Raw genomic sequence first — 26564 nt, forward strand, 5'->3', positions numbered from 1 at the left:
TGTCAACTACTCACCTACATATTGTAGTTGGATCTCATTTAAAATTTTCTGTCACCTTCAAATTTTAAGGAAAGCATATGAAAATGTCAAGTCTTCATAGGCCTCATTTGCCGGTGTATTTCCATCTACATTATTATTCCTTACGAGTTTCTCCTCATTTCTTGGTCTGGAATTTACAGAGCACTACAAGTCAAATAAACATTGCTGATTATCTGATTAATTTTGACTTAGAATGCTGTTGCTCCAAATGATCCAGGCCTGTTTCCTTTGCACAAAATAAAAAAAAAAAAAAAATTAAAAAATTAAAAAAATAATTGAGTAATCACCCAGATAATAGTAACCCAAGTCCAAGTTTCTAATTACATGGACTGAATTGACTATATTAATACAAGTCTCCCTTTCACTCTGCTGTTAGTTGTTATTTTCTTAGTATTTTATGACATTAAAGTGATTTTTTTTAAATCTTGCCCCTAGTCCCTTCTCGTAAAATACAGATAAAATGCTTACATAAAAGAGATGTGATTGTGAAAATAACACTTGAAAGAGTAAGAACAACTATATTTATGTTTTAAACTTCATAAAACAATTAAATGCTTAAGGAGGAAAAAAACTGAGGAATGGAAAGGTTTCATCTAGTTTGTAGGTACTTGTTTTCATAGTCGTCTATAAAATCACTTTCTGAGCATTTACCATGGTGTTAAAATCAGTAATGCATAAACTAAAGTATTTTCGGAATACTTCTACCTATGCAAAAAATACGTGAGAGTGTTGAAGACAATGATACTACTAAGATTTTCTTTAAAGGATTTCTAGACTGGGGCGCCTGGGTGGCGCAGTCGGTTAAGCGTCCGACTTCAGCCAGGTCACGATCTCGCGGTCCGTGAGTTCGAGCCCCGCGTCGGGCTCTGGGCTGATGGCTCAGAGCCTGGAGCCTGTTTCCGATTCTGTGTCTCCCTCTCTCTCTGCCCCTCCCCTGTTCATGCTCTGTCTCTCTCTGTCCCAAAAATAAATAAACGTTGAAAAAAAAATTAAAAAAAAAAAAAAAAGGATTTCTAGACTGAATTTTGTGTAAAATGTTTTCAAGTCTATGTTTTATTCTGGCAAGGGAGAGAAAATATGTACTCTCTTGAAAATAACATATTCATAACAACCATAATTAAAATGTTAAATTCTTCACCAGTATTGTTTAAAATATCGTATGTATTTCAAAAATATTAAAACACTTTTACTAGGCCTTTCTTCGCCCAGGTGAGCTCTTTTAAAATATTAGTTCTGGTTTAAATGCTTAATTTAAGTGAATTAAAAACACATTTTGTATATTTTTTTAGCGTTTTTAGTGCATTTAATTCAGATCGTGCATTCTTATATACATAACTGGTTCTGAAGTGATTTGTTTGGTAAGTGATGATAATTTTTGTTTTTAAAATTATGCTCCTTTACACAAATAAATATGGATATTTGTACATTACTTAAATTTCAAAATTAGATATGTAAAAAACATGCTTTTAAAATACAAACTTTTTTTAAATGTTTATTTATTTATTTTCAAGAGAGAGAGAGAGAGAGAGAGAGAGAGAGCGCAAGAGAGCATACACAAGCCGGCAGGGGCAGAAAGAAAGGAAGACAGAATACCAAGCAGGCTTCAAGTTGCCAGCTCAGAGCCTGATGTGGGGCTCAAACTCATGAACCACAAGATCATGCCCTGAGCAAAATTCGGGAGTCAGATGGTTAACCAACTGAGCCGCCCAGGCACCCCTTAAAACACAAACTTTAAAAAAAATTACTGGCTTTAAGGGCACCTGGGTGGCTCAGTTGGTTAAACGTCAGACTCATTTCGGCTCAGGTCCTGATCTCACTGTTTGTGGGTTCCAGCCTCACATCAGGTTCTCTGCTGTTTGCACAGAGCCCGCTTGGGATCCTCTGTCCTCCTTTCTCTCTGCTCCTCCCCCCTTCTCAAAAGTAAACATTAAAAAAAAAATAAAAACTATTGGCTTTAAACAGTACTATTCCATAAAGTAGTACCTCTTGTTCCTTTGTGTGTGTGTGTGTGTGTGTGTGTGCTCAGAATTCATGGAACTGGTCCAAACATCAATTTCTTAAGTATGAGAAAATACTATTAGAATAGATCCCAAAACCAGAACCAAAAAGAAAGATAATCTATTAGATATTCTCTGTTGTTGTAGTCTAAATATAGGATATCTTGAAACTGATTAAGTTCTGGGCACAGTAATTCTGAGCATTACTGTGAGGCTCAGTTGAATTCAGTGTAGCTAAGACAATCTTGCTGTAATGGACTATGACAGAGAAAATAAACAGTAAATAAGCTTTCCATGATATTTCTTTTCATGAAGGGAAAAATTTTCCTTCCTTCCTCTTTTTTCTCTTACCTTCCTTTTTTCCCCCTTCTTTCCTTCTGAAAACATTCAATCTCTCTTTTAAAATGTACTAACAATTTAAAGAACAGACTATATACATAGGAAATAATTAATTAGATATATTCATCAAAGTGAACTTCTTTCAACATGTCCCTCCTTCATTTTCATTCTCTTATAGCTAAGCCATGGGTCATTCTGGCTGAAACCAGATCAATGAACTAGGAAATTAAAGTGGTGATCTTTATAATCAAAGTAGAGGGAAAAAAGCCCAACCTGCTGTTGATTGGCAAACTGTGCTTATTATCTAAATCGTCTGTTTGACAGAATTTTTTGGATCATTCACCAGCTCCCAATTTTCGTATCACTTCAGTGGTGAAGTAGATATAAATTATGTGATGTAAGGAGTAAACTTGCCTGTCTTAATCCATACAAAAGATAAGTAAATTGTAATCATTTAAATCACTTACTGAATTTAAAGGTACGTTGTTAGTTTTTATTTGTCTATTAGAGAATTCTAAGACACACAATTCAATCTGTTCTTTAAATGTAATATTGAGTATGATTGCTTTGTTTCTTTCTAATTGTCTTACCTTTAAATTAAAAGTTGCCTTCATCTCTTGGCCAACTGTATTTATTTTCCTCAAAAAAAAAAAAATCAATTCCTCAGTCCTTCCTAGCTGAAGACCACAATTTTAGTCAGTACGACTCAGATATTTCCATGACACATTAGTGCTTTGCTTCAGAATAAAGGCTCAAACTTCTTAAAGGAGCCCTAGAAAGACATGGTTTTTCTAGTGAGCATAACATTTTTTTCAAAATTATAGACTGGTTAGATACAAAGATTTGATATTAAAAATTATCATTTGATTCTTGTGTACATTCCTTTAATGTTACAGAGTTATCTTGTTCTGACTCAAGTAGCTAACAAAATCGTGGCGTGGAAATCTTGATGATAGTTTCCAAATTTCACTTCAGAAATTCAAGAATATTCTTCCGTTTTCACAGTATCTTGACTATAGAATTCCCTGTTTGCGAAGTTTAACAAAATCATAAGTTTCTTAACTTCAAGAAATGCTTTATCTTTTCAAGAAACTTAATTTCTTACTAGTGTAATAATTTAACCTGTTAAAACTTAGGCTTAAAATATTTAAGTTTGCCTATTATTATATCACATTTTGAGGATTTATATTTGATATTTTCCTGATACAACTATCTGAAAAACAAATATTTCAAAATGATACTAAATGATGAAAATATTGCTTAAATAGGAATTGTACTACTTAAATATTTTGAATAGAAGTTTTGGAGGAAAAAAATCCAACACATTCATGCAAAACCATAAGTAAGCATGGGCACTGTACGACTGGTCCCAGTGTCTTTAATGTGAGTGGCATTTCACTTTCCTTCACATATTAAGGCACTAATTCTATTGAAATGAATTTGAGTTTTATCTAAAAGTCCATATATATATATATGATAGACTGTATGATGTGAGGGAGGGAAAAAGTTATATTTGTCTACATTAATTGTTGTAGCAACAATTATTTATAAATTTGTTAGGGATTGGATTAGATGTTTAATTTGAAAATAAAAGTTTTGTCGCCCCCTGTGAATTTTCAGTGTGGTCTTTTGACAACATATGTCCCATAAGACTCAGTTTGAAATCACTGAACTCTGTGATCATGAATGTACAAAAACTTGACCATTCAAATCCCAAGTCCCAATCTGTGTCTTACCAAGTTAAGATATTTAATAAGAGAATGCATATAGATTTTATAAACTTCATTGAAATAATTTTGACCTATCCTCTCAAATGCCATGTATAACTCAGTTAGATATTTCTGTCTACTCTCCATTTTTGGTTAAAATAACAAATCCTATTTTCATTAATAGGTATCTCAAGGGTTTACAATCACTAACCATCAAAGAATGAGTGTTGGGGGCAGAGAGATGGTCTCTTGTCTATAGGTAATTTTTAAGGGTTTTTAACTTCCTTCTCTCTAGAAAATAAGCAGGTATGCCATGGGCAAAGATAAAATAGAATCTCACTGGAACACATAGTTAACACTTCTGGTTTCTCTTGAGTACTTTGGCATATTGGCTGTTTTCACTCCCCCTGGACCATCGCTAAACTTTTCATTCTAAAGGAATACTTCCTTTCAACTTTCTTTGCATAAAAGCAACAGTCCTTATACAATCTAGAAAAAAAAAAAAAAAGAATGCTAGAAAATATTTTGTTTCATGAAATTAACAAATGTACCAATGAGGCCTTTGAGAAAAGCTGACCACACAGATCTTGTAAACACCCCAGCACATTTTAATTGTAGTCAGAATGCAGAGGCCAATATTAAATTGGTTTCTTAAACAAACAAACAAAAAAAATTAACAGCCCAAAGGATACAATGTATTTTAAAATACTCTAAAACACTGTTTTAAATGATACTTTCTAATTCTTTGAATAATCTCTAAATTCTCAAAAGAAATTTATCAGCAGTGTCTTTCTTAATATTTGTGATTTAGAAGGAAAAATCCATTATTAAATTAAGATTTTTGAGTATTTATTTTGTTATTCTCAGCTGCACATAATTGTTATTTAATAAGCACTTTGAGGCACAGTTCAGTCTGTTGGCTTTGAGCCTGCAGAATTTTTTCAAGTCCAGTGAAAGCTCCAATGCTCTTTGCAGTAATCAAAGCAAAAATTTTTGGTTTTTTTTTACACTTTCAGAATGTGTTCATCATAGTTTTTCTAACACTATAAAATGCATTGATTTTATTGCTGCAAACAATAGAGTCTGTATCTGTACAATCATGCTTTCTAATGTTCACACTTTGGTGTATTTCAATGGCTTACTTGCCAAGAACATACATATTCTATGTACATTTAAACAAATTCTTAATCCTGTGCTTCCTTCAAAGGAAGTTGAAATAAATATACCTATGGTAGAAAAATTCAGCTTTTCTAGTATCAAAAAACATATAATTAAAATTTTTGTGTGAGCCGTAAATGTACTCATCACTTGGGCCTAACACAAGTATATCTAGGCAAAAGAGGACAAATGCCTTGTAAGAGAAAGTAATTACATAGTATAAGAGTAACATGACAGCTATTTTGGAAACAATCCCTGTGAATTTCCTAACTTTTATACTCTCAAATTCACAACCATTTATTGTATGTATTTTTCTCTTTTAAAACAACATTTAAAAATCTACAGTCAGGCATTAACGCTTTCTTTTTGACACAACATTGAGTATGATTACAATAATCAACTCAAATTCTATTAGAATATTAACAATCAATGTTACACAAGGTCATAAAATACACATGTAATAAATGTAATGATCTCGGGTGTTGTTAATCTTAACACTTACACAACTCTGCCCTGTAAAGTATCCCCTATGTAAATCAGATACCTGGAAATTTTTCAACTGATGCTAAATTATTCCATTTGTGTCCTGTTGTGAAACCAGGTGCTTTCTACGTATTGCTGCAAGTTTAAATGTTTATTATATTTATTAGAAACTTTTCTCCCCCCAAAATAAGCACTAAATTATTCCCACAGAAGTGTCTCACCTGGAGTCTGTTTCAAATAATCGCTCCTGGAGGCTAAAACACCTTTCTTGCTCCTTATCCCCGCCCCCCTCCCTCCACCATAAAGAACTTGCTTTTTAACTTTTCTTTTTAAATTCTTGTGATCAAAAATGCGTAATCTACTTTGCTTCTTATTTTTCCCCCCAAAGAATCATTTTTGTTCTCCAACTCCGTCGAAATACAAAGGCAAAGTTGAAAACTTTGGACAATATTTGAGTTTTTTAAGTTATGGATAGCTGAGCCAGGAATCACTTCTAATAAAACCCTTGCCAGTCCTACCTGTATTTTATTAAGATAACTGCCTGATATGTGAAGACTCTTTCATTAAAACCACAGAGATGTCATAAGCACAGCAGCACAAAACTTGTGTCCGTTTGCTTTGGGGGGGGGAGGGTCGTCATTTGCAGCGGCATATACAATTCCAATAATTCTGTCAAATGTTTGCGGATAATTTATGAATCCCTCAATTATGGAAGTACAGTAGGACCACACGCGCACTGTACGCATGAACATGTGTGTACACACAGACACACACACACACACGCAGGAAGGAATCCACTGCCATATTCCAGGACTGACAATGAAAAAGGAAAAATAAACAAGAATTATGTAACTTGAGGTCTACAGCCTCACTCACAAAAGGGCAACGCTGGGAGGTTAAGCTGTTTGAGTACAAAAACCCCCCCAAACCAGAAAAAAACACAACCAGTTGCTCTAAATGGGAGCTTCCCGCAGGCTTTCGCGCTGAGCGAGGAGCAAGGGAGGCGTAGTTTTCGGGGGGGTGGTGGTGGTGGGGGAGCGGGGGGCCGGAATCCCCACCTCTCCCTCCACTTCCCCCCCAGGGGGTCTTTCCAGGAACGCTCCGGCGGAGCCCCGCAGGAGCTGGTGACAGACCTAGGTGAGCACCGAGGGGAAGAGAAAGCACCGAGCGCGTCCACAAAGCGCCCGGGGCCGCCCCTCTCCCTGAGGCGCGGCAGCTCGCGCGGCTGGCCCAGAAGGAAGGGCTGGACGGAAGCCACGGCGCCGGGAACGGCAGGGGCGGCGGGCGACGGAGGGTGGGCGGCTAGGCGCGCTGGCCGAGGCGCGAGCCGGGGAGGCGGCCGGGGAGGCCCCGGGCCGGGAGGCCCGCAGCCCGCGCCGCCGCCCGGAGCCGCGTGCGCGCGCGGCCGCATCAGCTGAGCGCGCGGCGCGTGTCACGTGGTGCGCGTGTCGAAGGTCACGGCGCGCTCACAATGGAGCTCTCGGAGTATGTGCAGAAAGGCTTCCAGATGCTGGCCGATCCTGGCTCCTTCGACTCCAACGCCTTCACGCTTCTCCTCCGGGCGGCTTTCCAGAGCCTGCTGGACGCCCAGGCGGACGAGGCCGTGTTAGGTAAGCCGCTCGGCTCTGAGCTAGATCGGCCTGGGTGGAGGGGCGCTCGGAGAAGAGGAGCGAGACCGAGCGAGAGGGGGAAAACCCCGGGAAGAGGAAGTCTCCGGGCTTTGCCCTTCGCTCCGGACGGAGTGTGGGGATGTGAACCCGGAGCGGACCCTGACCATTGTTCTGTCCCCAGTTGGCACCTGCACACAGCCGGCTACACGTTTCTGGTCTGATTTCTCCTCCCAGTCTCTTTGTTCCTTTGTAAAGCCCGTGTTCGAGTCTTGTTTGTGGCCTAAACATCTAAGGTTTGCAGCCTGGTCTGAGGCAAAGGCTAGTTGACACTTGGACTTCATCAGGGTAGCTCCCTGCAATTCAAGCGTTCAGTGCTAGGCTGGCAAAGGTTTTAAAGGCTCTGTTTCCAAAGAATTACTAGGTCACATAGTGTTGACATTTTCCAATCTAGAGAATACCTCAAGCCCCTGTGATCACTGCAACACCCCAGTTAAGTATGTTTTGCACAGGTCCCACGCCTAGAACTTTAAAATATGGTGCATAATGTTTTGTTCCGCACCAGTTACCAGGAGACGAGTCTCTTTCAAGTGGTCCGGTCAGTGATTGCGAGTGCCGTGTCTGTATGGATTGAAAGCGTATTTTAAGACATCGCTTTTAGATAATTTTCTTAAATATAAATATCCCAACAATTCAAATTTTGTTTTTTCTGTAGTTTCATGATCTAAACCCTTGTACAAAAAGTATGAAAGTGGAAGTTCTTTAAACGAAAATAGTAACCACCACCTGGGTTAATCTCAAAAAAAAAAAAAAAGGATAGCTGTCAAAATCGGAAAATATTTTGAAAATTGTATTTTATATTCTGAACCCGTGTCCCGCTCTTGATGTATTAATGTCCTTGGAGCCAGTTATCCTAAAATTAATACATTTTAGAGGGACAGTTTATTCATTCTTAAGTTTACACCATGTAAAATATTTGTCTTCTTATTTTCCTCTGAATATGCTGCATCCAGCGTTGTATTGACCACTTTTTAGTTATTTTTTTTTTCCTTTGGGGTTGTACAGTTGTAAAAAAAAACACACACACAGTGAAAAAGTAAGGCAAAATAAAAGAAGGCAATTGAGACCGGTAACAGAATTATTGATGTATGCTCATTATTGTTTTCCATTGACCTTGTTGTTCATCTCATTTACTTATAATTGCCAGTCTTTAGAGTTGAATTCTTTTTGTTATCTTGTTAAAGGGGATTTTTACCCAAATTAAAATACCCATTTTAGAAACATGACTATAAAGAATTTATTATCACAGCCATCACTAGCAATTAATTTATTTTAGATCACCCAGACTTGAAACATATCGACCCTGTGGTTTTAAAACATTGTCACACAGCAGCTGCAACTTACATACTGGAGGCAGGAAAGCAAAGAGCTGACAAGTCAACTCTAAGGTACAGGATTTATTTAAATATTCATTTGTTTTCAAATAGTATCTTTAAGACTCCAATTTCACTTTTTAAACTTTGGCTTTTCTCCCCCCCTCTAGCACTTATCTAGAAGACTGTAAATTTGATAGAGAGCGAATAGAACTGTTTTGCACGGAATATCAGGTTACTTATTTAAAGTTTTTTAAATTAATAGTTACTATTTTTCTTCTCTTTGCAAAGATGTGTTTTCTTTCTTTCTTTCCCCCTCCAGAATAATAAGAATTCCCTAGAAATCCTACTGGGAAGGTAGGTACTGTATAAGGTGTCAAGCTGAGCCACTTTTCACTTGCAGGTATGAATGGAGAGTCTGGTGTGAAACAAAACAGGGCAAAAAGACAGGGATCTTGACCAAAAGAAAAGGGGCCAAAGGGCAAGTGAAACAATTGAAGTTAAGCTAATGTTTTTTTAAAGGTAAAGTTTATTGAGATAATTTTTTCAATGCTCTTTGACTCTTCAGAACTTGAAAATAAGGTTTAACAATTTTTGAATTCAGAGGAGATTGAAATTGTGTGTGTGTGAGGTGGGGAGGTAGACACCATTCTTGGTAGAGAGAAATACTCAAAGTCTTTCTGTAGATATTATGTACAAAATTATCATTGTATTTTTTAGTATAGGCAGATCTCTTCCTCATATAACTGATGTTTCTTGGCGTTTGGAATATCAGATAAAGGTAAAGTTGGACAAACTGTTTTCTGGGGGGATTTAAGGAACTTGAAAAAAAAAAAAAAGACTGAAGTGTATGTGTTGCGCTCTTTTAGACCAATCAACTTCATAAGATGTACAGACCTGCATATTTGGTGACCTTAAATGTAGAGGTATTTACACATATGCCTTGTCTAAAATTTAAATGTGTAATGAAATTTAAAATGCCCTTGATTTACATAAACAGCGTTTTTTTTTTTTCTTCCATAGAACACTGATTCCCGATCCCACCCAGAGATTAGTTTTAGTTGCAACATGGAACAATTACAGGTACAGTATTAGGATCTGTGAATATGCCTGTTGGTTTATAGATGTTTGAGAATTATGCTTATGGAAAGTTCAAAAGAAAAACTAACCATCTGTCAGGAGACAGTGAAGGTTGGTTAAGGATTTAATGGGAAAGGGCTTCAAAAGCAGTATTTTAAAGTAGGCTTCACTTTTGAAATTAAGACATTCCTAACAGAATTGGTTTATATTTGCTGTTCCCTCTGGTTAAGAACAATTTCTGAATTGTAGTGTTGAGTGTGAATTCCTTCTATTGTGATTAGTTTGATCCAATAAGACAAAGCAAAATTAAGGGCATGTCTTTGAAAATGTCTTCTTTACTTTCAGGAATTAAACTTTCAAACAATCTTTAAATGGTTTTAAATGACTTTTTATAAAGAGGAAGTATACATAAAGTTCTAAAACTCTTTCATATTGCCAATGTAAGACTGGAAACATTCAAAACTACGTTGATTACTGGACATGGTAACGAATTTATTTCTTACCACTTAAAACAATGAAGAGCATCACTTGAAATTTTGATGAATTTTGAATTTTTCAAAAGGCATCTCCTGTGGAATTGTTTTAATGCAACCATTAATCAAACTTTAAACTTTCTCAGAAAGTGTGAATACAGCGTAATTTTTGTTAGGTAACTGGAGAAATTTAGTTCTGACCTATCTTGCCTGTTAAGAGGATTCGGTTAGAAATTGTATTTCAAATGCGAGGGGAGAGTGGCCCATTTGAAGATGAGCTATTTCAGAGGGGAACCTTCTTTTGATCGATAGTGGCTTGCCAAAGGTTAAAACCCTCGTGAATTTTAAACTCGTTTAGAAAGTGCCCCGACTTTTTTTCTTGCATCTTTCTCAAACTTGGATACTTGTGTCTTGTGTTTTATCCTAAAAACGTGGCATTATAAACGTCTTTTAGGACTTGGTGGGGAAACTTAAAGATGCTTCGAAAAGTCTGGAAAGAGCAACTCAGTTGTAACTTGGGAAAGTTAACGATCCGCCCGGGTGTCGAGGAAGACCAGGAACGCCTTGTCGTCGACCGAACCACCGTTTGTGCGAGCTGGATGTCCTTCTCTTAAGTAGAAAAAAAAAGACGTTGCCTTTTGGATTTATGCCGCTCGTCAATTTTGACACTTTTTTACACGTGTAAAAGAGTTGAGGGAAATTCTGCCTATTTCAGACATCTTTAGCATAAACTGTGCATTGATCCCATTTGGTCTTTTTCAAGTCTCACAAAAGGAAGTAGACAGTATGACACTCTGAATAAATAAGTTGTTCCCACAAAAAGAGTGGTGAGAGTTTGTTTGGATTTGAGTTTGTGTTAATTATTACTTTGAAGACATACATACGATTAGCGTTAACTTTTAACGATCGCCTTTTCTCCGGATTAAAGTTAAACACAGTGGGAAAGCATGCGATCTCCGGGGTTTGTGGAAGACCCCGTTTCGGGACTTGGGGAGCGGACGTGGTCGCCCCGCGGCGGGAGCGGGCCGGTCCCGTTACCTGAGCCGGGGCGGGGGCGGGGGCGGGGGGGACTGGCCCGCAGTCGGACCCTCGCCCGCGGGGCTCCCGAGGCCCGGCCCGGCCAGCCCCCGCGCGGAGCCCCTGGCCGGAGCGAGCCGCTGCCCGCGCGCGCGCCCAGCCTCGGCCGCCGGCGGGCGGGGAAGGGGGCCGGCGCGGCCGCGGGAAGACAGGGGCGGGCGCTGTTGTTTCCGCGAGCCCAACTCGGGCGCAGGTTCCGCGCCGCGGCGCCGGAGTCTGGGCCGCAGCCCGTTGGGCTGGCGGGGCCGGGCCGGGGGAGGTGGCCCGGCGCTTTCCTTGGCGGGAGCCAGTGGACGTGTGCGCCGCGGGTGGAGGCGGGCGGCAGAAAGAAAGAAATAACGGGGGGGTGGGGGGGTGGGGTGAGCTGAGCTGCGTGCGGGGCCGAAGCGATGCCCGCGCCGGGAGCAGGGTGGCGCGTGTGGCGCTGTGGAGAAATGTCTCCGCAGCCGCGCCAGCGCCGCCGCCGCCGCCGCCGCCGCGCTGAGCGAGGGGGAGGGGGCCGGGTCGCGCCGCTCGGAGGGGAGGGGGCGGCCGCGGGCCCGACTACACCGACACTAATTCCCAGGCCGCCCTTAAGGAATGAGGGGAGCACGTGACCCGGTGGGGGGGCGGCGGGGGGAGGGGGCGGGCGGACTCTGAGCCATTTTGGAGCCGGTGTCAGTTTCCACTCTGCCTTCAGCGGTGCATTTTTTTTTTCCACCCTCCCCTCCCCCCTCCTCATCCTTCCTCCCCTCCCCCCGCCTCTCCGCACGCACACACACGGCGCCCCCCACTCGCCCTCCTCCCCCCACAGCAACTATGAAATAATAATCGTAGTATTAAAGGCAGAGATCGGGGCGAGACAATGGGGATGTTGGCGAGGGAGCCCCGATCCGGATTAGAAACACCTCCCAGCCCCGCAGAATAATACTGATCGCGCCCCCTCCGCGCGCTCCCTCCCCCGAGTGCGGAGCGGGAGGAGGCGGCGGCGGCCGAGGAGGAGGAGGAGGAGGAGGAGGAGGAGGAGGCCCAGGAGGAGGAGGCGTTGGAGGCCGAGGAGGAGGAGGAGGAGGAGGAGGAGGAGGCCGCGGAGGAGGAGGAGGCCGAGGCGGAGGAGGAGGAGGAGGAGGCCGGGCTCGGGAGGCAGCATGAGCCGAGCGCGGCGGCCGCGGCTCCTCTCGGCTGCGCTCGTTGCCCATTGACAGCGGCGTCTGCAGCTCGCTTCAAGATGGCCGCTTGGCTCACATTCATTTTCTGCTGAACGACTTTTAACTTTCATTGTCTTTTCCGCCCGCTTCGATCGCCTCTCGCCGGCTGCTTTTTCCGGGTACGTAGGAGGCGAGGCGCCTCCGGGACGGGGCCGGGGGGCGGCGGGGGCCGCGCGGGGCTCGGGCCGGCCGCGGGTGGATGGGGAGCGGCCCCCCCCCCCCGCGCCTCTCCCGCGCCGGCCGGGAGGGCGCTGACAGCGTGGGCGCCGAGCCCCGCGCCGCCGCCCGCCGCCGCCGCCGCCGCCGCCGCCGCCCGCCGGCCCCGCGCGCCGCCCGGCCCCGCGCGCCGCCCGCGCCCGCGAGCGCGCGCCCGCCGCCGCCCGCCGACTCCCGCGGCGCCGGGACCGACCCGCAGCCCGCGCCGCGCCGCCGCCGCCGCCGCCGCCGCCGCCAGCCGGGCTCGGCGCCGCTCCAGCCGCCGCCCGCTCCAGCCCCGGACGCGCCGCGCGCGGCCCCACGTTTTAGTTCCTTTCTCCCCCGAGCGCCCCTCTACACCCTCGCGACGCACATGGCCCCCGAGAAGAACACTTCTATTTCCAGCCTCCGCGGCTCTCCCCGCCACGGCGCCCTTTGTTGAGAGGTAGATTTGGATGAAACGGGGACGGGTTCCTGAAATCGGGAGCTGCTCGGGTCAAGTGGCTTCCCTCTTCTCCCGAAGAAAGGGCTTTTGAGGGGTTTGAACGTCCAGAGAATGCCCTCATTTTATAGGGACGGGTTGCGTGGGGGGCAGCGACCCCGCCGAGGTGGATGTTAAACTGGAGAGAGCCCGAACAAAAATGTTATTAACTTAAGTTGGAGGGACACTTGTGTGAAATTGGATGGCTTGTAAGATGGCGGTTCCCAGTTGTTTCCAAGGTCTCCTGCATTTGTGTTTAAAATGGTAAAGTTTTCAAGGTGTTATTTGTTGCGAGTCTTAGATGAGTTCTCGAAACATTACTTGGGACGCGCGCACTGGGAAGTGGGCATTTCAAATTTGGAGCTTTTTTTGGGGTGATGATGGTGACTGGACGTTAGTCTTGCAAGAGGTTTCCTTTCTTCTTTTCGCCCCCCTCCTTCTTTTTCTCTCCCCCCCCCCCGCCCCCCACCTCGGTCACTGCAATTTTTCTCTCAGCCTCTCCTATGGGATGCACTTAGAACCGTGACTTAAGTCCACTACATTTTATAGGTTTTGCTGAATGTCAGCATAGGTCATGTGGTGAAGAGATGCTTTGGAAAAGGAGCACTAAAAAGTTGACTACGTGTGTTTACACAGCCTTTTGGGTTTGACAGCGATAGAGGATGGTGTTTTCCCCCAGAAATTTACAGTTAATAATTGGAAGTAAACAAGTAGAGAGACTTTGATCATTTCCAATTGCAATAAAAGGATTTAGTGGGCTTAGTGGTCACGGTCCAATATTTAAAAGAGAAGCATGTATTTAACCCCTTCTCTTAAAGTAGGCAAAATTCTGGGCATATTTCTCCAAATCCTACTGTAGGTGGGTGGTACCTAGAATGTTGTGAGTGGTTCTGCATATATTTCATAGGAACATTAACCCCCAAGTTCTGGAAACCCATTATGAGCTACAGTAAAGACTTGAAAGTTAAGGATGCAAATCTTTGACAGTATATACTTCATGTGACTGTTAGTATTTGAATTTTATTTTAAGTAGACTGGTCAGAATCCCTTAGAGATTGGGTTCATGAGCAGATTTATAAACTTTTAAGTATCTGAGTTCATTCCCATACATTTGCCCCAGAGTGCAAAGGTGTTTGAAATTACTTACCTGTGCAAATTACATGCATAGTAACAGTGTCTTTGAAGCCATATAAAAGTCATTGCGTGTGCATGTGGATACACACACGTGCTTTTGTAAGAAAATTGAGTATTTAATTGTACTTGATAAATCCATTAATACTCTACCACCAAGTTCCGGGATGGATGGGTGTTAAGTACCCAACTCGGCAAAGCTCTCCCTCAGAGTCAAGTTAACCCAAACTTTACCCATACTTCTGGGCTGTGAACCCCAACTGGGGTTTTGGAGTTCATTTGCATTTCTTAGATTGCAATAGTCAAGCTGATTGTTAACATAAGAGCTTGCTTCTGTTTTGCTTCATTTTGACATGGTGTTAGGCCTCCCAACTAAACTGACAGCCCCCACTGAGTATGGTACAAAGGCAAGTTTTAACTATTGAGTATTTTTACTACTGTGTGGTGCATTTTTTGCTTGCCTGCCTGGCAGTTTCTGTATTGGAACCTAGGAGGCTTTCATTTCTAAGGTGCAAGGGATTGTTTGTTTCCTAAACCTATCAAGCATGTCAAACATTTTGGAAATCATCATTACATTGCCAGTACTCTCAAGTGGTATACAAAGATAAAGAACTGATTTTTATGTAAGTAATGAAGTGATATTTACTGGCATTATAAATGGCGATAGGACTGTGGCCAAACCAGGTGATTGTGACTTACCTGTTAAAAGCCAACCAGCAGATTTCCCTCCACTGAGGTTTAACTGTTCTGTATGTTAGTATTTGTGTTTGGTGCTTTCTGTACAGCAGAGAAATAAAGGCATCTGTTTTTATTGAAGTCCCTTCTCAAACTTCATGTTCGGTGACATTAGTGTGATATGCTATCACAAGGAGACCTAAGTATCACCTTGTTATCTTTCTAGGAAAGGTCCTGTGGTTTCACAAGGAGAGTTTGCTTTAAGAATTAAGGTTTGTCTTTAATCAAGTACAATGGATTTAAATATTGCTACTCTTTTGGGACAGTGCTCCACCCACAACTCCTCTGCAACCCCAATTAGATTTATTTTAACAACATGTTGACAATATTCTTGTAAACAAGTAATCCAAAGATAACTGAGGAATCACACATGAAGTTTTCTGGTTGAAGTCACTGGTTGCTACTGTGATCACTTTCATAAAAGAGGCTTTGTTTTGTTTTTGCCTTTTTTTTTTTTTTTTTTTTTTTAGTACTCTAAAGCTGTTAGTTTCAGCCATTGAGGTATGTTGATTGGTATTTCCTTCTTCTGCATTAAAATTCCCTAGGAATTAAAACCTCAGATGCATCTTCAAGTTTCACAAGTTCCTAGATTTCTATTCAGAGCAGTTTTGAGAATGTACTCCACACAGGTCTAGAAACGTGGTCCTATTTTAGGTTCTGAAATGAATGAAGTGGGGGTAAGAAATATATTTTTCAAGAGCACTACACGAAATAATTGACTTTCCTGATTGTCCGCTGGTATATTGTTGCTGACAATTCCCCACCGTGACTTTTCTGTAATATATGGTATCTTTTGGGAATATTATTTCATCGTGTGGGGATTTGTATGGAGGTTAGGCTGAGAAAATGACATTTGTTTTTCTCTCCTATCGTTGCTCTGGGTTGACAAGGTGTTGATTTAGCGTTGGGAATGGGCTGGTCACATGATTCTTTACATATTGTCACTACCGTACCGATTAAAGTAGTTTTTCTTGCCTCCAGCATAGTTCAAATAAAACACACGGCTTTGCCCCCTCCTTGTCTTCTTGTAGTACAGATTTCACTTTTTAGCCTTAGCCAAACTTTGTATCGCTAATCTAATCTGCAGGAGAACTTCATATTAGAGAAGAAAGCTTTAAAGAGGTTCAGTTCAATAAACATCTCTGCAATTTGAGCCCTGACGATTTTGGGCTAAGTGCACAGTTGGCAATTCTCAAATGATCCCTTCGTGAAATTTTTGACCTAGTGATTGCTAACAGGAGAGACCGAGTCAAGATCTGAAAGAAGTTCTTCGCACCGAGTCGACTTGGAAAGAGGCCCCCAAGAGTGTCCGAAATGGCCGGGAGTTCGGTTTGCATTTTTCCTCCACCACTCGCGCGCTCCGGGGCCCCCCAGGCTGCCCGCCGGGTTGCCGCGGGCTGGGATCCTGCTCCCCAGCGCCGCGGGCCTCGTGGGGCTGCCCCACCCCCGAGCCGCGCCGCCCGCACCCCACCCCGCCCCCGCGCCAGCCCCGCCCCCGCGCCGCGCCGGCCCCTCCCCCGCGCCCGCCGCCGCCTCCGCCCCGCCGCCCAGCCGCCCCGCACGCCTGCCGAAGCTCCGGGCTCGGCCCGGCTCCGCGCGGAGTTGCAGCGGTGGCCGGATGCCAAGTGTAAGTGTAAGTTGCTATGGAAACCCCGACAGAGGCGAGTTCCGAATCCGGAGCGAGACGGAGCCGCGGGCGCCGCCGGATCCGCCCCTCGCATCCCGGCCCCCGGGCGTCCGCGCGCTCAGGCCCCAGCCCGAGGCCGACTGGAGGTGCTTCTGCGGCCCCAGCACCCAGCTCCGGAAATGCCAGGGATGCAGATAGGGCAGAATTTGTTTTCCCTTTGTATCGCGTGAAAACGTGCCAGGTTCTGGTTGCTGGAACCGCCTAAAACAACAAGAACCCCTGGGAAGCCAGGGCATGCTCACGGATTTTCAGCTGAAGATCCATAAGGAAGTTTTACAATAAATTTGGAGACCTGGAACAAGCCCTGGCGGTTGGTAAATATCTGCGGGGACTGTGTGGCGTCTGCAGCAGCCTTGGGGCTGCTAGGCTAGAGGACAAATGGAAGAAAGAGACCCGAATACTCTCAGCTCCCAGCCCCCACCCCGGACCTTTTCTTCTCCCTCCTGGAATGACCTGAGGGACCAGAAGTTATTTTAGTTGAATCCTCTTTCATCATTTCACTGTAATTGATTTAGGTCTGATTAGTAAATTCCTTCTGTAGAAAACGTTGGGACAGCCCAGCTGTACAGTTTTAAACGAGTTTTATGAACTCCACAGCACTTCAGAGTGTACGGTTACTAGAAGTTGGGAGATAATCTCGTTTCTCTTTCTGTGGATTATAGCCAATATTTCTGTGTCTTGCAGGATCTTTTATCAAGCAGAAATGCATCGAACAACCAGAATCAAGATCACTGAGCTAAATCCCCACCTAATGTGTGTGCTTTGTGGAGGGTACTTCATTGATGCCACAACCATAATAGAATGTCTACATTCCTGTAAGTACAAAGTTTTAGACCTTTTTTAGTGTCATGTGTACTTTCACATTTCTTTCTGATGTTTGAAAACTATAACAATTCCCTCAGTCCTTGAGAATGTTGGTACAAAGTGATGGAGTTGTTTTCTACTCTTGGATTTGGTGAATTTTTGTTAATGCGTATTTTAAACATTTTATAAGTACAAGTATGCAGTGAACAAGTGTTCTCAGGATATTGATGAAGTTTATTTAATTGGAAATACCTTTTGGCGTTTAGCATTTTCTTACTACTAGTTTTCCATTTTTCACCCTGATTTTAATGCTTAGCATCTAATCTCTAAACTTACAAAACTTCATTTTTCTACGTCTAGTCTGTAAAACATGTATTGTACGTTACTTGGAGACCAGCAAGTATTGTCCTATCTGTGATGTCCAAGTTCACAAAACCAGACCACTACTGAATATAAGGTAAGAAAATGTTTAAAATTAGTCTGTAATTGTTACTGGAATTGCATAATTTAGTGAAGGCTATCCTGTTTTATTTCTTCACACAAAATTTACCGTTGAATCTTCACCTGATGTGTATGCTTTGTGGAGGTTGCTCATTTCTTGCCATTTTAATGATGACTAACTTTAGACAAAGTTGAGAACTGTTCAACTGGATTTTAAGGTTTTTATTTACACATCTTTAAAAATCTGAATTCGTTCTCCATTTCTGCATTGCTTTATTGACTTTATGACAAGCAGGAATGAGTGTGTTTAAAATACTTCCATTCTTTTCTCTTTATTCTCTTTCCTGTTAGCTAATTTAATAACTTGAAAGGCACACTTCTCTTGACTCCATGAGATGTGAAGAATTAATGAATATAAAATAAAAGTATTTTTCTATTGATTGAAGAGTACTACTACATAAAGAAATTTTATTCTCATAATTGTTATCTTACTGATGGAGACTCTCACAATCAAGTAAAATACTATAGGAGAAAGAAAACGAAGAATGTATAGTAACTGATATGAGCATCTAAGGTTTTTGCCATTATAATTAAGAATTTACTTTTCTAATTCTTTTTCAGGTCAGATAAAACTCTCCAAGATATTGTATACAAATTAGTTCCAGGGCTTTTCAAAAGTGAGTAACTTGGTTACAAATGAGTTTTTACAAAGTATTTATCTGTTTTATCTACTATAACAAATGTTTAAGACTTTCTTTTTCCTCCTCTAGATGAAATGAAAAGAAGAAGGGATTTTTATGCAGCTCATCCTTCAGCTGATGGTAAAATCTTTAGAAGGGAAAAGACATTTTACTTGGAGGGAGAACTTATTATTCAGTAATTTATTAAAATTGAGTTTAATTTAAAGTACCACTTCTATCTTCCTACGTAATATTTTAATTACATATTTAATTTTCTAAAATTGAGTTTCAAAATGTCTTCATAGCTGCCAATGGCTCTAACGAAGATAGAGGAGAAGTTGCAGATGAAGATAAAAGAATTATAACTGATGATGAGATAATAAGCTTATCCATTGAATTCTTCGACCAGAACAGGTAAATTTCGTAGGAAATGGGTTTTATGCTAATCCTTTCATGGGTACATTGTTCCACTAATAAAGTTATGTTTCTTAGATTGGATCGGAAAGTAAACAAAGACAAGGAGAAACCTAAGGAGGAGGTATGTTTCATGTCACAAAAAACTATAGAAGAAACAGCATTTGGCTTCTAGATTTTATGAGGGTGTATGCTGTGCTTTAGAATATGCTAGGGCCAGATGATGCTGTCAAATGGGAGAAAATGATCATATTTGATGTTTAAGAGTGATTTATATCTGATAGTAACTAGATAGAATTTATTTTGTATGTAGTTACTATTCTTACAAAATGCTTTAAAGAATTAATGCTTAATGCTTTGTTTTATTTAAAGTTTTCTTACTATGTCAGGAATCTGTTTATTTAGTATCAATAATAGTAAACTCAAAGTGTAGTTGAAAATATAGTCAGTCTCAGCTTTAGTATTCATACCTTTTATCATATTGAGGCAATCTAATTAAAACTTTTTTCTTAGCTGAAAAGAATTTTAAGAAATAACTTTTCTAACTGTATTCTTAGGTGAATGATAAGAGATATTTACGTTGCCCAGCAGCAATGACTGTGATGCACCTAAGAAAGTTTCTCAGAAGTAAAATGGACATACCTAATACTTTCCAGGTATCTGCCTTATAGTCTTGGTGCATTTAATGTGGATTTTTTTAAATACAGGACTTAATTGGAACTATCTCTTAAAGTGTTTAGTCTGAATTTTGTTTTATGCTATGAATATAAATTCCTTCATAATTTCAGGAAATATTTCTCCTCTTTTCCTTTTAAAGTTTCAAGGGGGAGTCTTTCTTTGTCCAAGTGTTTGGAGAGAATGTCTTTTGAAGCATTTTTGGATTGTATTTAGATGACAAAGAAAATCTGGATTTACCTTTGTTCTTTATAGTACTTAATAATTGAAGTATCATTTTTCAATAGATCGATGTCATGTATGAAGAGGAACCTTTAAAGGATTACTATACACTAATGGATATTGCCTACATTTATACCTGGAGAAGGGTAAGTAGCATATCTAATACTTGAAGATTATTGTGGTAAACCGTATTTAAAGAGGACTGATTTTTTTTTTTTTTCCTTTTAACTTTGTAGAATGGTCCGCTTCCTTTGAAATACAGAGTTCGACCTACTTGTAAAAGAATGAAGATCAGTCACCAGAGAGATGGACTGACAAATGCTGGAGAACTGGAAAGTGACTCTGGGAGTGACAAGGCCAACAGCCCAGCAGGAGGTATCCCCTCCACCTCTTCTTGTTTGCCTAGCCCCAGCACTCCAGTTCAGTCCCCTCACCCTCAGTTTCCTCACATTTCCAGTACTATGAACGGAACCAGCAGCAGCCCCAGCGGTAACCACCAATCTTCCTTTGCCAATAGACCTCGAAAATCGTCAGTAAATGGGTCGTCAGCAACTTCTTCTGGTTGATGCCTGAGACTGTTAAGGAAAAAAAAATTTTAAGTCCCTGATTTATATAGATATCTTCATGCCATTACAGCTTTAGAGATGCTAATACATGTGACTATCGTCCAATTTGCTTTCTTTTGTAGTGACATTAAATTTGGCTATAAAAGATGGACTAGATGTGGTATTCATATGGACGTTAATCGAAAAGAAAGATTGTTCCTACAAATTGGTTTCTGAGAAGGCAGGCAAGATGTTTTCCTGTGTGTTAGGAAAGATGGGAAATGGTTTCTGTAACCATGGTTCGGATTTGAAAATACTCTGCAGTGGATATAAACATTGGGCCATAGTTTGTTAATCTCAACTAACGCCTACATTACATTCTCCTTGATTGTTCTTGTTATTATGCTGTTTTGTGAACCTGTAGAAAACAAGTGCTTTTTATCTTGAAATTCAACAAATGGAAAGAATATGCATAGAATAATGCATTCTATGTAGCCATGTCACTGTGAATAACGACTTCTTGCATATTTAGCCATTTTGATTCCTGTTTGATTTTTACTTCTCTGTTGCTACACAAAACCGATCAAAGGAAAGTAAACTTCAGTTTTACAATCTGTATGCCTAAAAGCGGGTACTACCGTTTATTTTACTGACTTGTTTAAATGATTCGCTTTTGTAAGAATCAGATGGCATTATGCTTGTTGTACAATGCCATATTGGTATATGACATAACAGGAAACAGTATTGTATGATATATTTATAAATACTATAAAGAAAATATTGTGTTTCATGCATTCAGAAATGGTTGTTAAAATTCTCCCAACTGGTTCGACCTTTGCAGATACCCTCTGTTTGAGCCTTATCAGCATAGAATATTTTTAATGTGGATTTCTCATTCTAAATTCTATTTCATTGGAAGCAATTGGCAAATTATAATACTGATTTTCTCTAGTAATACATATTTACTTTTTAAATTGTTGCAGTAAAGAAAAACTTTTAACTAAGGAATTTGGAAATAGTGTCTTCATTTCCTATTGCTTTTGATGGAATGAATGTGTTTTTAAAATGCGTATCCATCACTATAATTCTAAAACAAATTTTTAAGTAAACCAGGAAATTGCTGGAAGAAGGCATTTTATCTGAAATGATTTTAATATGTTGGATAGCAGGAATTTCAAAGTTAAGAGTTGCATTTACAGCTATGAACAATGACGTATGTCCTCTCTCTATTGTCTTGAAATAGAAGCAATTTATTTTTAGCTTCTCCAGGTATTAATTTTTAAACAGAGTGAACATGTTGAATTTAAAATATGAATAATCCCAACAGTTTTCAGTTTGTGTTTTGCTTTGGTCGAACTTGGTGTGTGTTCATCACCCATCAGTTATTTGTGAGGGTGTTTATTCTATATGAATATCGTTTCATGTTTGTATGGGAAAATTGTAGCTAAACATTTCATTGTCCCCAGTCTGCAAAAGAAGCACAATTCTATTGCTTTGTCTTGCTTATAGTCATTAAATCATTACTTTTACATATATTGCTGTTATTTCTGCTTTCTTTAAAGATACAGTAAATGAAGTTTTATGAAACCACGAAATACATATATTTTTATTTTGACCTAAATTTGTACAGTCCCATTGTAAGTGTTGTTTCTAATTATAGATGTAAAATTAAATTTCATTTGTAATGGGGAAATTCCAATAAAAAGGATATTCATTTAGAAAATAGCTAAGACTTTAATAAAATTTGATATGAAAAGCACAATGTGCAGAAGTTTTGGAAACCCTATTGTGGATTACAACAGGTAAAAAAACTAAAGAGAATCAATTGCTGTCTTAAATAGTGATGTTGCTAAGTACATGCTTTGTTGTATAATAGCTTGAAAGCCCAGTTGAAAGATGTATCTGTTTATTTACTCTACAATCTTTGAAGTAAAAGTTACCCATGTTTGCCAATTTTGGTGAATTTAACTCGTTTTTCTAGGCTTCTCAAGTTTTTCATGATGTTATCTAAGAAAGCAAAGTTAGTTAATGGAAATTTCAAATGATATTTTTACTTTGGATGATCATGTATATAAAGAATGAAAAAATATTTTTCAAAGACTAAAAAAACTTCAAATGCTAGTGGACCTGTCGCTTGACTTACACAAAATCAAGTTGTGAACTCAACACAGAACCCAAAGACTTTACATCTCAACCTTTTTATGATGGACTTATTTTTGGAATTCCTTATTAAAATATCAGATATTGCATTTATGGCTTCCTTAACACTGTTTTACCATTCTTGAAAACATGCATTTATTTTGCTTGAAAGGATTTTCCCATTCCCTTTGAAAATTGCTTAAGCGTTAAAGGGTATTTCAACTAAAATGTCTCTTTTAATAAAACAGAAGATTACGTTTTGCATTCCCCCATAACCAGCTTTCACAGTTCTGACAATTAAGATTGAAAACTTTTGCTAAGCTACCACTTTAAAACATTTCAATCTTCCAACCCATATCAAAACTGCTAACTTTGTGACTCTAAGCAGTAAAAGCAGGGTACGTGAAAAGTCGGATTTAAGTTTGGCTTTTGTTTCTGTAAAAGTATTCTAGGATTCTATACCACAAAGTTAGTGCTAACAAAATATTCCACAAAAAATGCCTAAATTGATTTCACAGATTTTAGCTTAAATGCAAAAAGAGAATGAGGCTGGCTTACTACTGTTGTGTAAATAGCGATCTATCTTGCTTTACACATGCATACCACTTTGCAAGTACTTTTTGCTTTTAAAATTGCCGGCCGTTAATTGCACTGAGTGGGGGGGCAGGGGGGGTGGAAAGCTGCCCTTCAGTTGACTTAACCTACCAACCATATTGCTTCGTTTCAATATTCATACGGGCAAATGTTAGGATTTCTGGAGGTACAATGCGACATACAGAGTAAGCTCACAGGGGCTTCCCTACATCCTTCTCCTCTTACTCTTTTCCTAATAGTTTGGCATTGGAGTTTCAGAAGACACATGGTATAGGCCTATCAAGATAAAGTTTCGTGAAATCAACATAGAACCCATGTGAAATACTACTTTCCAATGGCCAACAAGAAATGAAAAAAAAATTTTTTTTAATACCTAAGGCAATCTTTTGAGAGGATGGAAGTTTAATTTTAGAAAAAATCTGCACATGGGACCCAGTCTCTTAGAATCTTGGGATGATGGGTCTTTTTTCTTTTTTTCATTTCTTTTCTAGTTTAAAGGTTTGGTAAATATATATGTTTTTCTCATTGCCCCTGGAATGATTGTTGGGAATTCTGATTTAGTCTAGTGCTTCTAAGAAATGGGGGCTACATCATATTCTGAAATACTAGGATTGTTTCCCTCATACAGTCCTCCTCACACTTTATCCACAGCTAAGGTCTTGATGAAATTACATTTAAGATGATCCTATTTAACAACAGTATGTACTTCCAAGACATCTGATGTGCAGAGTGCAGAAGGCAGCTTCAACATAAAGCTTTTGGGTTAGAGAGCGTCATTTCACTTGAGGATGTTTCTTCAAGTATAAGATAAATAGCACAACAGGTGATTGTTTCTAAGATCGCTCTAAAAACATTCTGACTCCTCCCAAATAAAACCTTGTATTAAACTGGGACCACGATTCAGATAGACGAGTCCTTTACAAGGAAGAGAAAGTATCACATATTAGAACCTCCTAGTAAGTCAGATTTGGGAAATACCCCCGCGAATACCTTGAGCCTGTGGGTCTCCTTGCAAATCTCAAGATCGCCCAGTTTTGATTATGAAAGTCTCCGAAAATGTTTACACAGTCGAGTGTTTCCTGTTTCCGCAGTTAATTTTTTTAACGTTTTTTTCTTCTTTTGGTTCTTGAAACGGATTTCCTTTATTTGCACCAGTTTCTTTTTCTTAGTGTGCAATTTCTAGAGGTCTCACATGAAGACTTCACTCTCAACCTCGTCTTCATCAAGTCGACGACATCAAAAGTCATTTATCACTGCAAAGGCTATTCTAGGATCCTTTTGAATTTTCTGAATAAGTTCAAGTGCATGTGGAAGACTCATCCCGAAATCTCATTTAACCCTCTAAATAAATAGTAAGCATTCAACAGAACTCCCAATGAGTTAAATTATTCCCATTATTCTCTTAAAATATACCTTCCAGACACTGTGAGAAGGAACTTTCAAAAATAGCAGGTGTCGTTCCCTTGGAGTCACCTACATTTCAGGAAAACGATGACTTCTTGCTCTGATTGTTGGGTCATCATAAAATCCAAACTTCACAGAATACATGATTTCAAGGTCGGTGCCTATTTGGTGCTCTCAGTTCTGTCCCTCTAACTTAGCCAGAACTCAGATCGAGAGCAGAGACTTGGAAGACTCGGACCAGGGTCCTCGGGAAACGCGTCGAAAATTGGGATGGAAGGAATGAGGACGTTACCGAGATGGATAAAGATGTTACTGGAGATAGAGAAATCTGTCCAGGAACTACAGTGTCTGGTCTCAATGCCCCCCAACAGTGGAAGACACTCAAACAAAGCCGAAGACAGGAGCGCAGTGCGCCGCTCGGAAGAAAAAGCGGGGGCGAGGGTGATTAGGCTGGAAAGAGCAACGGCTTAAAAAAAAAAAAAAGAAAGAAAGAAAGAAAAAGAAAGACAAGAAAGAAATGGCTTCTTATATTCTGGTGCCCGGTGGAAAAGGCACAGGGCGACCGCCTGGAGAAAAACGACCTCCCCTTCCCGGCCGCGCTGTCTTCCCGGTCAGGGAGCCTTTACCAACAGGACACGTTAAGGAGGAAACCGCCATGCTCCCCGTCCTTATTTTTTAACCGGCCGCTCTCGGAGGAGCGTTAAGAGCTACCGTGCAGACCGCGGTTACCACGGCGCCGCGGGGGCTCCGCCAGGCCCTGCGCGTGAGCCAGGGCCGCGGGGCGCCGGGAGGCCATTTTGCGCGTGCGCCGCTCGCCTCGCGCCGCCCTGGGTTCGGCAGACTCGGATCCCGCCAAATTTGAAAGCAAGATTCTCAGGCCCTGCGGGCTCGGGAGGTGACGAAAGGAAGTCGTCCCTCCAAAGTCGGAACCCGCGGCAAGGGGAGGCGACGGCGGGGTGCGCGTGGCCTCCCAGGGCGGCCACCTTCCTGCCGCAGGCTTGCCCACCGGGCGAGACATCAGCAGGTCTGCCCGTCCGCGGAGGCACGGCGACCGGCCCCCGGGCCTCGAGCTCAGCGCGGGTAGGAAACGGACCCACGTCCGGGGAGGCTGCAAAGCCCACCGACGCGCATTCTTGCGGTGCCGTTCCAGATAGCCGCCTCGCTTTGCCCCCGACTCCTGCTCCGGCTTCAAATCCTGTGCCCTTTCTCCTTCAAAAACGAGGGGTCCTTGCAGTTTGAGATTTTATCGGATAGACTGCAAACTGAATTATTAAGAAAGCACAGCGTTGCCCTCTCGAAGGTTCCCCCAGGCCGCGCTTCGAGGGCGGTTGACTGGAAAGGCCGATGGGAGAGGGTCCGCCAGCTGAGCTCGTTTATTGGGAAGAACGGCTCCAATCCCCTGGGAAGGACATTTAGCCGGGTGGCAGTGTCAAAGAGGGGGTGGCTTCGCGACAGGAATCTCAAGATCCGGGCAAAGGCCCACACCTGGAGACCCACAGGCGACGCCCAAATAGGTCTCGGGGCCAGGCGCACCCGAGAGGTTTGGCAGCCTCACGCCCCCGGGCGGGGCGGCTGGCGGTCCGAGGCAGGGGAGGTCGCCTCCGAAAGACGCGGGGACGCCGCCGGTTTCCGACAGAGCCTGCGCCTGCCGGGTCCCCAGGGTGGCGACGCTCATCTGGCCTGGCACTCCCACTGGCACCCAAAATCCGGGAGAGAAAGGAACGGCTGGGGAAGGGGAGTCGGGGGGGACGGCGGCGAAGTGAAAGCGGCCTAAAATGGGCGACGCCGGGCGAGTCCTCTTTATCAGCGCAGCAGACTGCAGGAGCCGCCATTTGGTGGCGGATTTTGGTATTTCAGTAGCACGTTGTGCCGAACGTCACAACTGGCTTGTCTAC

General features: G+C 41.8%; 2 protein-coding genes across 6 annotated transcripts; both read left to right on the plus strand.

Moving 5' to 3' along the window:
• Nucleotides 1–7179: 7179 nt before the first annotated feature.
• COMMD3 (COMM domain containing 3) lies at nucleotides 7180–11080 on the plus strand. Its single transcript, XM_047065885.1, has 8 exons — nucleotides 7180–7335; nucleotides 8669–8780; nucleotides 8876–8939; nucleotides 9028–9062; nucleotides 9426–9486; nucleotides 9575–9631; nucleotides 9729–9788; nucleotides 10713–11080. The coding sequence occupies exons 1-8, from the start codon at nucleotides 7197–7199 to the stop codon at nucleotides 10770–10772; spliced, it is 588 nt and encodes a 195-aa protein (XP_046921841.1). The 5' UTR covers nucleotides 7180–7196; the 3' UTR covers nucleotides 10773–11080.
• Nucleotides 11081–12459: 1379 nt separating this feature from the next.
• BMI1 (BMI1 proto-oncogene, polycomb ring finger) lies at nucleotides 12460–22485 on the plus strand. Of its 5 annotated transcripts, XM_047065883.1 has the most exons (11): nucleotides 12460–12641; nucleotides 17436–17566; nucleotides 17916–18012; nucleotides 18618–18673; nucleotides 18767–18817; nucleotides 18982–19090; nucleotides 19169–19214; nucleotides 19648–19746; nucleotides 20053–20133; nucleotides 20224–20362; nucleotides 20445–20535. In XM_047065883.1, the coding sequence occupies exons 2-11, from the start codon at nucleotides 17455–17457 to the stop codon at nucleotides 20450–20452; spliced, it is 798 nt and encodes a 265-aa protein (XP_046921839.1). In that variant the 5' UTR covers nucleotides 12460–12641; nucleotides 17436–17454; the 3' UTR covers nucleotides 20453–20535. The 5 variants fall into 5 exon arrangements, with proteins under 5 accessions (XP_046921839.1, XP_046921835.1, XP_046921838.1 ...); XM_047065879.1 differs by having other exon boundaries at nucleotides 12461–12641; nucleotides 20224–22485; XM_047065882.1 differs by lacking the exon at nucleotides 12460–12641 and adding an exon at nucleotides 13144–13162 and having other exon boundaries at nucleotides 20224–22485.
• Nucleotides 22486–26564: the final 4079 nt, after the last annotated feature.

This window comes from Lynx rufus, unplaced genomic scaffold, assembly GCF_022079265.1.
Source record: "Lynx rufus isolate CCGP_SWC_20201006 ecotype Redwood Valley unplaced genomic scaffold, mLynRuf1.p SCAF_7, whole genome shotgun sequence".
In the NCBI taxonomy this organism is placed as follows: domain Eukaryota; kingdom Metazoa; phylum Chordata; class Mammalia; order Carnivora; family Felidae; genus Lynx; species Lynx rufus.